General features: G+C 46.1%; 1 protein-coding gene across 1 annotated transcript in view; it reads right to left on the minus strand.

Moving 5' to 3' along the window:
* Positions 1–7,299: 7,299 nt before the first annotated feature.
* brsk2a (BR serine/threonine kinase 2a) overlaps positions 7,300–11,409 on the minus strand; it is a 160,928-nt gene continuing 156,818 nt past the window's right edge. Inside the window, exon 19 of the mRNA XM_030365324.1 lies at positions 7,300–7,847. Coding sequence (XP_030221184.1) covers positions 7,825–7,847 — 23 coding nt within the window. The 3' untranslated portion in view covers positions 7,300–7,824. The remainder of the gene's footprint in view (positions 7,848–11,409) is intronic.

Here is an 11,409-nt window from a genome sequence, read left to right on the forward strand (position 1 = left end):
ACATAAGGGGTAACACTGTTGTTTTTTATTGGTCGTCAAGAAAAAAATCAAAAGGGGTAACACTGTTGTTTTTTATTGGTCGTCATGAAAAAAAACATAAGGGGTAACACTGTCGATATTTATCACATAAAACATAGGGGGTACGATTGTTGTTTTTCTTTGGTCGTCATGAAAAAAACCACAAGGGGTAACATTGTCGTTTTTTATTGGTCGTCATGAAAAAAACAAGGGGTAACGCTGTCCTTTTTATTGATATTCATGAAAAAAACCATAAGGGGTAACACTGTAGTTTTTGACTGGTCGTCATGAAAAAAAACATAAGGGGTAACACTGTTGTTTTTTATTGGTCGCCATCGCCTCAGTGGTGCGGTGGAGTGTACTCTGCCTAACCCACTGGAGACCGCGGCTCAATTTCTGGGGAAAACGCATTAACTTTCATTTTAAATGTAATGCTATCATGTCTATTCCACTGTCATACATAACCACAGACATATTTAAATTACAGATCTCAGTGGGTAGTGGAGAGCGCTGTGAGCTAACCCCCTGGAGACCGGGGTTCAAGTCTGGTTGATGTCCTCTGTTGGCAGACTCTTATCTCTATTTCACGCGAATTATAAAGTCAAGTATAACCATTGTGTTGATTTTTTACGGTGTATTGATGGTGCATTGATAAGTTCGGAGGTTAACACTCTAAACCGCTCGGGTTTGGATCCCTGCAAAAACGTCGACAGGGGTACCACAGTCGTTTTTTATTCGTCAACATGGAAAAACATGAGGGGTAACTGTCGTTTTTTATCGGCCGTCATGAAATAAACATAAGGGGTAACACTGTCGATATTTATCAAATAAATCATAGGGGGTACGACTGTTGTTTTTCTTTGGTCGTCATGAAAAAAACCACAAGGGGTAACACTGTCGTATTTATTGGTCGTCATGAAAAAAACAAGGGGTAACGCTGTCCTTTTTTATTGATCGTCATGAAAAAAACCATAAGGGGTAACACTGTAGTTTTTTATTGGTCGTCATGAAAAAAAACATAAGGGGTAACACTGTTGTTTTTTATTGGTCATCATGAAAAAAAACATAAGGGGTAACCCTGTTGTTTTTTATTGGTCGTCATGAAAAAAAACAAAAGGGGTAACACTGTTGTTTTTGATTGGTCGTCAGTCATGAAAAAAAACATAAGGGGTAACACTGTTGTTTTTTATTGGTCATCATGAAAAAAAACATAAGGGGTAACCCTGTTGTTTTTTATTGGTCGTCATGAAAAAAAACAAAAGGGGTAACACTGTTGTTTTTGATTGGTCGTCAGTCATGAAAAAAAACATAAGGGGTAACACTGTTGTTTTTTATTGGTCGTCATGAAAAAAATAAATTAACAGGTAACACTGTTGTTTTTTATTGGTCGTCATGAAAAAACCATAAGGGGTAACACTGTTGTTTTTTATTGGTCGTCATGAAAAAAAACATAAGGGAAATAATAGAAATACACACATATATTTTAATGTCATGATTATCCTCTTTATTGATGATTGATTATTGTGTATTGTCATCGCCTCAGTGGTGCAGTGGAGTGTACTCTGCCTAACCCACTGGAGACCGCGGCTCAATTTCGGCAGAAAACACATTAACTTTAATTTTAAACGTAATGCTATCATGTCTATTGCACTGTCATATATAACCACAGACATATTTAATTTACAAATCTCAGTGGGTAGTGGAGAGAGCTGTGAGCTAACCCGCTGGAGACCGGGGTTCAAGTCCGGTTGATGTCCTCTGTTGGCAGACTCTTATCTCTATTTCACGCGAATTATAAAGTCAAGTATAACCATTGTGTAGACTTTTTTCAGTGTCTTGATGGTGCATTGATAAATTCAGAGGTTTGGTGCGGTGGAGTTTACTCTGCCTAACCCACAGGAGACCGCGGCTCAATTTCTGCGGAAAACGCATTAACTTTAACTTTAAACGTAATGCTATCATGTCTATTGCACTGTCATACATAACCACAGACATATTTAAATTACAAATCTCAGTGGGTAGTGGAGAGAGCTGTGAGCTAACCCCCTGGAGACCGGGGTTCAAGTCTGGTTGATGTCCTCTGTTGGCAGACTCTTATCTCTATTTCACGCGAATTATAAAGTCAAGTATAACCATTGTGTTGATTTTTTATGGTGTCTTGATGGTGCATTGATAAGTTCGGAGGTTAACACTCTAAACCGCTCAGGTTTGCATCCCTGCAAAAACGTCATGTCGTCATGAATAAAAACATAAGGGGTAAGACTGTTGTTATTTATTGGTCGTCATGAAAAAAAACATAAGAGGTAACACAGTTGTTTTTTCTTGGTCGTCATGAATAAAAACATAAGGGGTAACACTGTTGTTTTTTATTCGTCGTCATGAAAAAAAACAAAAGGGGTAACACTGTTGTTTTTGATTGGTCGTCATGAAAAAAAACATAAGGGGTAACACTGTTGTTTTTTATTGGTCGTCATGAAAAAAAACATAAGGGGTAACACTGTTGTTTTTTATTGGTCGTCATGAAAAAAAACATAAAGGGTAACACTGTTGTCTTTGTCTAATAAAATATAAGGGGTAACACTGTCGTTTTTTAGTGGTCGTCATGAAAAAAATATAAGGGGTAACACTGTTGATATTTATCAAATAAAACATAGGGGGTGACACTGTTGTTTTTCTTTGGTCGTCATGAAAAAAACACAAGGGGTAACACTGTCGTTTTTATCAAATGAAACATGAGGGGTAACACTGTCGTTTTTTTCAAATGAAACATAAGGGGTAACACTGTCGATATTTATCAATTAAAACATAGGGGGTAACACTGTTGTTTTTATCAAATTAAACATGAGGGGTGACACTGTTGTTTTTTATTGGTTGTCATAAAAAAAAACATAAGTGGTAACACAGTTATTTTTTATTGGTCGTCATGAAAAAAACATAAGGGTAACACTGTTGTTTTTTATTGGTCGTCATGAAAAAAAAACCTTAAGGGGTAACACTGTTGTTTTTTATTGGTCGTCATGAAAAAAAAACATGAGGGGTAACACTGTTGTTTTTTATTTTATTGGTCGTCATGAAAAAAACATATTTGAAAAAAAAAAAATTGTCCTTGTCAAATATAATATAAGGGGTAACACTGTGGTTTTTCATTAGTCATCATGGGAAAAAAAACAAAGGGTAACACTGTCGTTTTTATCAAATGAAATGTAAAGGGTAACACTGTCGTTTTTTATCTGTCTTCATGAAAAACCCATAAGGGGTAACACTGTTGAAATGTATAACATAGGGGGTAACACCAGGGAAGTCAGTCCGAGGGGGGGGTGCTCATATTTTTAGATTTATTTTTTACTTGGCCCCATGTTCGTAGGAGCGTGCTGGCACCACATATATGGTGGCAAAAGGCATGATGATACATGATATTCTTTAGACAATATGCAGAATCTTTTCGCTCACGAATTAACACGTCGGCTATTTTTTGCCAGCACGCCACCCTAGCCATATTATGGGCAACCGTGTTCCCCTTGGCTGTGATTTGAACTTTGAATTCCTCGTAGGAGTTCATAATAATTCACTGCTCGCCTTCGGTGAAATACACCGCTTTCGCTCTTTTCATTTTGCATAAGGGTGAGTCAAATGACGCGATAAACGCCCCTTTTATGTGAACGCGCATTGAACCTAAAGCGGAAAACCTGGTTCAAGTAATTGAATCTAAAATGAGCGTCGTGGTACCATTTAACTCTGATTGCGAGTTGCGTCTCTGTCGAGCCAGGTTTTCCCAAGAAAGCCTGGGTATGTTCAGCGAGGTCTGTGGTATACCCCCCTGGTCTAGTTGCTTGTGTGTTTGACTCCCAGCTCAAAGGTATCAAGATCAATCCCGAAGGATTTCAGTTCCGTCGATAATGGAATTGAATGCCTTCACTCGGCGAAAACATTTAACAAAACATTTAGTGAATACACAAAATGATTTAGTGCACTTTAATTTCAAGTGTATTTAACAGTGAGCACCCTCAACATTGAAGTGCACTTCATTTTAAATACATATAATAATCTTAAGACTTTAGCGATCAAGCTCAAGACCTTTGTGCCAAGATTCAAACACACTAGCCACATCACTCTTCTTTAGTGTCTGACTTCATATATTCTGGATAGAAAACGTGTGATATTTGCCATATTTTCAATCATTATAGATGAAGAGATCTCCTTTCACAGTGGGGTAATCCCATTGGGCATTCAATTTGTGATGATATTTTAAATGTATTTCATAGAAGTTCCACCTTTTTCTATTCGCCAAATAACAACATCTATATTAATGACCTAACCCTGATAAAACAAGTCTAACATTCACAAATAGGTACTTTGTCACTCCGCTTTTCGCGACATTCCCATTAATATGCAGTCAAGGCAATTCAATTTTATTTCTATAGCCCTTAATTAAAGGTACATTCTCAAAGGTCTTAACAGGCCATATATTTCTGACCCCTCCCTGACCTTAGCCCCCATGAGGGCAAGAAAAAACTCCCTTAATTAGCAAGGAAGAAATCTAGAGAAGGAACGCAGAGTGGGGGATCCCTCCTTCAGTGCAATGGGGGCCATAAAACAGTCCAATATATAAACACATCCTCTGACACTACTTCAGGTAATATATTATCCTATTACTACTTATACCAGCTCCCCACAGGGGGCCATCCAACTCATCGAAGACCCTCAGACACAAAGAAGGCAGCGCAGAATCAATGAACGGGTTTATTTGTTTCAGCACTGAAGATGCTCACAGTCATGTGATACATATTGGGGGGGGGGGGGTCATGAGACGGTTTGGTTCCTGCTCTGTAAGATGGGTTCTTCTTGATCCTTCTGTCCTTTAGTGTCTCTAGCTTCCCACTGTGGAGAACAGATAGGAGGAGGAGGAGGAGGAGGAGGAGGAGGAGGAGGAGGAGGAGGAGGAGGAGGAGGAGGAGGAGGAGGAGGAGGAGGTGGGGTGGAGGTGGTGGGAGGTGGAGGTGTGGGCGGAGGGGTATTGCTTTGTGTCTGCAGTACAGAGATCATTGTCCCTGTGTCTCTTCTGCAGGAGAGGTCAAAGGTCGGAGCCACGGGTCGAAGGTCGGAGCCAGGGCTCCCGGCCTTCCGGAAAGAGGTTCACATCGGAGGAAGCACCGGTTCGTAGAAAGTTGTGCACGCGATGGAGAGGACGAGGAGGAGATGATGAAGAGGAGGAAGAAGAGGAAAAGGAGATGAGGAGGAGGAGATGATGATGAGGAGGAGGAGGAGTTGAGAAGGAAGAAGAGATGAGGAGGAGATGAGGAAGAAGAGGAGGAAAAAAAAACAGGAAAGCAGGAGAAGGAAACCCTCCTGAGACCATCGAGATCTGAGTTCATGACGTGTTTCTCTCGCCTTGACCCCGTTTAAAGTCTTCCAGAAGTGTAAAAATTCTAGGACCAATCAGCACTCGGGGATGGGAGTTTCAGCTCTTGAAGAACAAGGAGCACCGCGATTAAAGAAACAATGGAGAAGTTTGAGGAAAGTGTCGCTTACAAATCAGATTTTAAAAGAAATACACAAAAATGAATCTATACGGTGGGCTTTTTCTCGGATCTGAATTTGTTTTTGTTCTTTGTCCAACCGACTTCGCAGAGCAAAGAGCATCACTCTGATTGGCCGGTGTTCTTGAAGCAACCTTAGGCCGCAGCCGTATCTGTGACTCTACTGCTGCCCAGCCAGGCTCACAGACGTGAACATCAGGATGGTCTCACAAGGCGAGTGAAAGGAGAGAGTGTAAAAACAAGCTCCACACAAGAGAGGAGAGAGTGTGGATGAGAGTGGAGGAGGAGGAGGTGGAGGAAGAGGGAGAGGAGCGAGGGGAGCGGAGGGCGAAGTTGTGGTGGGGGACACTAACACTAAAGCCATGCAAAGAAAAGCTCCTGTTTGACATGCACACAGCAATACAAGCTAAAAGCAAAGAGCAGGAAGAGGAGAGCGTCAGCGCCGCCGTCTATTGACCCAGCGAGTGGCGAGCGCCCTCCGGTGGTCTAACACAGCATCGTAATATGAACGTGGCAAAGCCTCGTATGCCCGCCTCGTCAATGAGAGGCTACGTCTACATTCGAAAATAAACTGGTAAATCATTATTTAACATCCCTCACTCCCTCCCGACAGATAAGACAACTCTTCTTGTTCGCGTCGATAAAATGTACAAGGAAGAGAATCAGGAACGCTGGTTCATATCATCGGAGCCGTCAGACAAAAGAAACAGTAAAATAAAAACAGTTATTTTTCTTTGCCCCGTTAATGAACACACGAGAATATAATAAATAACATTCAACTGACCTAACAGCTTCTTTTATATAAATAGTCAAGTTATAATAAATTAGGGGATCAAACTGTGGGGGGTGATGAATGAAGGTGAATAAGGAAAATAAAAATAAATGATTCAAATATGTACAAAAATATCGACAACTTCATTTTCTTTTTTTTACACAATTCCCGTTAAGTCGTTTCCTTGGTGGTCCACTGCTGGTAGGTGAGAGCGAGACAGAAATAAGGGACAGAAGTGACCACACATAGCGAGAGGAGCTGATTAGTTGGTCGATCCAACAAAAGCCATTTACCACAATGTACTGTAAAAAAACCTCAAAATGAAAAGGAGGAAAACAACAAAGATGGAATCGGGCCTATAGCATGTCAGGCGCAGGGGATTTTGTGTGATATATTTTTTAGTATTCTTTTTTTTTTGTAAACCTGGCCCTAATGATAAGGTATATCTAAACATGGCGTCACAGCTACACATTTAAATTTTCATTTTTTTTTTATACAAACAAAACAATATAAGTCTGTACAGATCATCAGAATAGATCATTCATGTTCAGGGGCCCACCCATTACTTCCCCACCCCACCCCACCCGCCCCTCCCCTCCCACAATCCTTTGCAGTCGTTTAGGGTTGTTGTGGTGGTTGGGTTTGTGGTTGTTGTTGTTGTCGTTGTTGTGGTCATTGGTTGTTGTTTACTCACATCCATCACCAATCTAATCAATTCTGCTCCATGTTCTCTTCCAGATGAAAATACATTAAAGAGCAAATAACCCAATCCACAGAGTGTCCGAGTTCAGGTGCCCCCCATGCCTCTCTCTCCCTCTCGCTTGAATGGTTCTAGTGTGTTCTCCAGAGAGTGTGTGTGAGTTTGTGTTTGTGTGTGCGTGTGTGTGTGTGTGTGTTTGCTTCAGAGTGTGTGTGCGTGTGTGTGTGTGTGTGCTCCAGAGTGTGTTTGTGTGTGTGTGTGTGTGTGTGTGTGTGTGTGTGTGTGTGTGTGTGTGTGTGTGTGTGTGTGTGTGTGTGTGTGTGTGTGTGTGTGTGTGTGTGTAGACTGTAGATGTGTGACATGTGGGCGGTGGCATGGAGGAATAGTCCGAGACAATCGGAAAAACAAGAAAAGCCTTTTGGTTAACTATAACATCTGTTTGTGTGTGTGTGTGTGCTTGTTTGTGTGTGTGTGTGTGTGAAGCTGAGTATAGAAGGTGTATGTGGGTACAGAGAAGCGGAGTAAGGTGGGGTGGGGGAGGGGGGGACAGGTGGAGCCCTGAGTGGAGGGGAGTGGTCCATTTCCATGGTAACCACCACCCCATCACCCAAGGTGTTCCGGGGGAATTATTACGACAACCATAAGGTTTGGGTGCCCCCGCCCCCACCGGCCACAGCTGTCCATCGATTGGTTGGAAGCAGAGGGAGGGAGGAGAGGGAGGGAGGAGAAGGAGGAGCAGCAGCAGGAGGAGAAGGAGGAGCAGCAGCAGCAGCAGGAGGAGGAGAAGTAGGAGGGGCTTAGTAGCTTTTCTGGATGATACCTGGGGGGGGGGGGGGGGGGGGCGGGAGAACAAGTGAGGTCATCAAACAGAGGAGCAGCACGCGGTGTGGAGAAACGGTTTGTTACGGGGGCGGGAGTGAAGGTGGAGGAGGTGAAGATGGAGGGTGAGACGGGGGTGCAGCACGGTGCATAGAGACGGGTTGTCAGGGGAGCAGGGGGGGTGGGGGGGTGGAGGGGATGGAGGTGGAGACGGGGATGGCGGTGTGGTGGAGTGTGTTGCGTCTAGGTGCGCTGCACAGCTTGCAGGGTCTCAATAACATGAACACTCATACATCTCTACCTCGGTCTATGTAAAGTCACTCTGTTCCTCATACAAAAGGCTGCATGATAAAGTGTCCATTGGGGGGGGGGGGTCAAGTGATCCGGGTACAGTCGGAATGCTGTCGAGGGGGGGGTTCGGGAACTAGGAGTCCTCCGGGACCCCCAGCCTGGGCCCCCCTGGGCTCCGGGGGCCGCTACAGTCAGAGTCCTGCCTCCGGACGGGCGAGGGGGAGACGGGGTAGTGCTTGGTGGGCGTGCCCGGGGGGTGGTGGAGGTGGAGGTGGTGGTGGTGGTGGTGGAGGTGCTGGTGGTGCACCTGGCCGTTCCTCTCGTCTGAAAGAAGTGGCGGAGTTTACGTCACGGAGAACCGGGTGCTGTGGGTGGAGCACTGGGGCCGTGGGTGGAGCACTGGGGCCATGGGTGGAGGACTGGGGCTGAGGGTGGAGCACTGGGGCTGTGGGTGGAGGACTGGGGCCGTGGGTGGAGGACTGGAGCCGTGGGTGGAGGACTGGGGCTGTGGGTGGAGCACTGGGGCCGTGGGTGGAGGACTGGGGCTGTGGGTGGAGCACTGGGGCCGTGGGTGGAGCACTGGGGCCGTGGGTGGAGGACTGGGGCTGAGGGTGGAGCACTGGGGCTGTGGGTGGAGCACTGGGGCCGTGGGTGGAGCACTGGGGCCGTGGGTGGAGGACTGGGGCCGTGGGTGGAGCACTGGGGCCGTGGGTGGAGGAGGAGGGCCGTGGGTGGAGCACTGGGGCCGTGGGTGGAGGACTGGGGCTGTGGGTGGAGCATTGGGGCCGTGGGTGGAGGACTGGGGCTGTGGGTGGAGGACTGGGGCTGAGGGTGGAGCACTGGGGCCGTGGGCGGAGGACTGGGGCTGTGGGTGGAGGAGGAGGGCTGTGGGTGGAGGAGGAGGGCTGTGAGTGGAGGACTGGGACTTTGGGTGGAGACCGCTGGGTGCAAAACTGGGGCTATCGGTGGAGGACTGTGGGGGGGAGGAGGTGGAGGAGAAGGAGAAGGAGTTGGAGGAGGAGGAGGAGGATGACTGAGGGATAACCTTGTGTTTCTCCTGCCTACGGCTCCTCCACATTTAAGGCACCCCGGCACTGATCCATAAAGACTTTGTTGAACGAGTGAACTTCAGAGGAGTGAAGGGAAGTTGTCTGACTAAATGCTGAATGCTCAAGGGTTCCCGGGCAGGGCCTGGGTTCGTAGACGCGCACCCAGGGGCCAGTCCCAAAGCTCTTCAGAACCCAGAGAAGACACCTTGAGCGATCCTTTCTTCTAGGCACTGCTAGGAGGCGGACCGGGCAGACGTAGTGAAACATCACTGAGAGGAATCCTTCACGTCACGTTCTGTGTGGATGATATCTGTTGAAGATATCTGGAAACAGAAATGCGGATGGACAGTGGATCCCCAGGAACCACAGTCCCAGGGTGAGACGCGGTTGCTGCAGGAGGACCTTGATGGGGGTCCCAAAGCTCGGAGACGGGTTCCCCGGCCCCCGCGTGGTCAGGGTTCCAGAGGAGACCCCAGAGGGGTGAAAGAAGTATGTACTGCAGAAGAACTTTAGTTTTTGTGGATTATTACTGATTTATTACACAGCTCTTCTCAATGCTGTGGAACGCTCCGTTCACTTGCATGGGCCTTCGCAACTTCCAGAGGTGAATAATCTTTTGATAATTCACCGTTGCTAACCATATAATGACCGCTGTCAGGGAAAGTGGATTGATTGCCGTCTTTCGTACCACTCCGCAAGTAGTCCGGTACCTTATCAACCCAGCGTTCTCGGTTGCTAAGCGACGTCAATGTCTTTGGTGGACTATTTCTCTGCTGATCAGCACTACAAATGCTGGTAACAAATAAATTGTAAAAAGACACACCGTGTGAAGTTATTGTTTTGTTTTTGCAAGTAGCCGTGTAATAAGTGGGATAATGTGTAGAACGTCGACGGTCTTTATCGAAAATAAGCCCCTTCAGGGTGAAGCAAGACACCTCCGCTTTGCATCGGCGTCCGGTTCGCCCAGTCGGGGCTTATTTTCCCGATAATGATCGGCGTTCTATACATTATCCCTTCCATAGGTGTTGGGAGTCGCGAATCGTTCAAGGCCTGGAAATGGGATCAAAATGCGTGTACTAGACAAGATAATCAGTAACATTAAACCATTGAAATCTGTTCAAAGCCGACCTCTCCCTCCGGGTTTAAAATGACTAGTATGTTAGTAGTTAGTATTGCGATGGTCTTACCAATAAGTCAATGTAAAATAAAAGGTCGATTTTTGCGATGATGTTCACAGCTTGTCGTTTGCAGTGTGTAAGAGTGTGTGCGGCTGTGAGCCAGTGCGTATCTGTTTGTGCGCACGTGTGTTTACGGCAGAGATATGAATGATCCGGTGCTGAATACAGCGTGTGTCTTTATGGGCCCTTAATGGGCCGCTGCTGCCTGGGGAGCCAGTGAGGGCGACGGCGCTGAGGAATGAGGCAAATAAAACGTGAATGTGCTCCTTTCTGTCGACGCGGCGCACGCCGTCCAGCGCGGGGAACCATCGCTCATTAAAAGCACTCTTTTTAAATACTTTTACAGTTTTTTAAACAGTTGGCAACACAGCCATCTGTGGAGCACGGCCTCATGGAGGCTGATAATGATCGGGGCATCAGCATGTTCAAAAAATGTCTGGATGGGGAGCCGAGTGTTCCGGTCCAGAGGAGATCCGTGTATCAGTCGGTGTCGACGCGATGTTGCTAAATCATCCCTTTTTAATCTCTTTTATGGAGTTTTTGGAGTTTCTTTCTGCAAGCTACCGACTTCCAGCACCCAGCCGGGAACTCGCATTCTGGGAGCGTGTGTGCATATTTGTGCGTGTGTGTGTGTGTGTGTGTGTGTGTGTGTGTGTGTGTGTGTGTGTGTGTGTGTGTGTGTGTGTGTGTGTGTGTGTGTGTGTGTGTGTGTGTGTGTGTGTGTGTGTGTGTGTGGGCGCGTGCCTGTGTCTCTTCATCTGTAAATGTGTGCCGGCCCCATTCCATTATACTCCGACACCCTTTCTTAAAAATGTGTGCAGTGAACCAGTTCTCCTCTCTTCGTTGTTTTGATCTAAAACACAACACAACCCCCCCGTGCTTTGTGAGGTTCAACCTAACCACTGAAGCTTACGTCCCTAAACACCTTGTTTGAGCTTCTCTTCGGTACGGCGTCTGGCCGAGTTCTACAAGGTGATCGCGTCTTTCCCTCCACCTCCTCATTGTCTCTACCCCATTTTCTTCCTCCTCATGCTTTGTCTAGCCA

This window comes from Gadus morhua, chromosome 9 (assembly GCF_902167405.1).
Source record: "Gadus morhua chromosome 9, gadMor3.0, whole genome shotgun sequence".
NCBI classification, from domain to species: Eukaryota; Metazoa; Chordata; class Actinopteri; order Gadiformes; family Gadidae; genus Gadus; species Gadus morhua.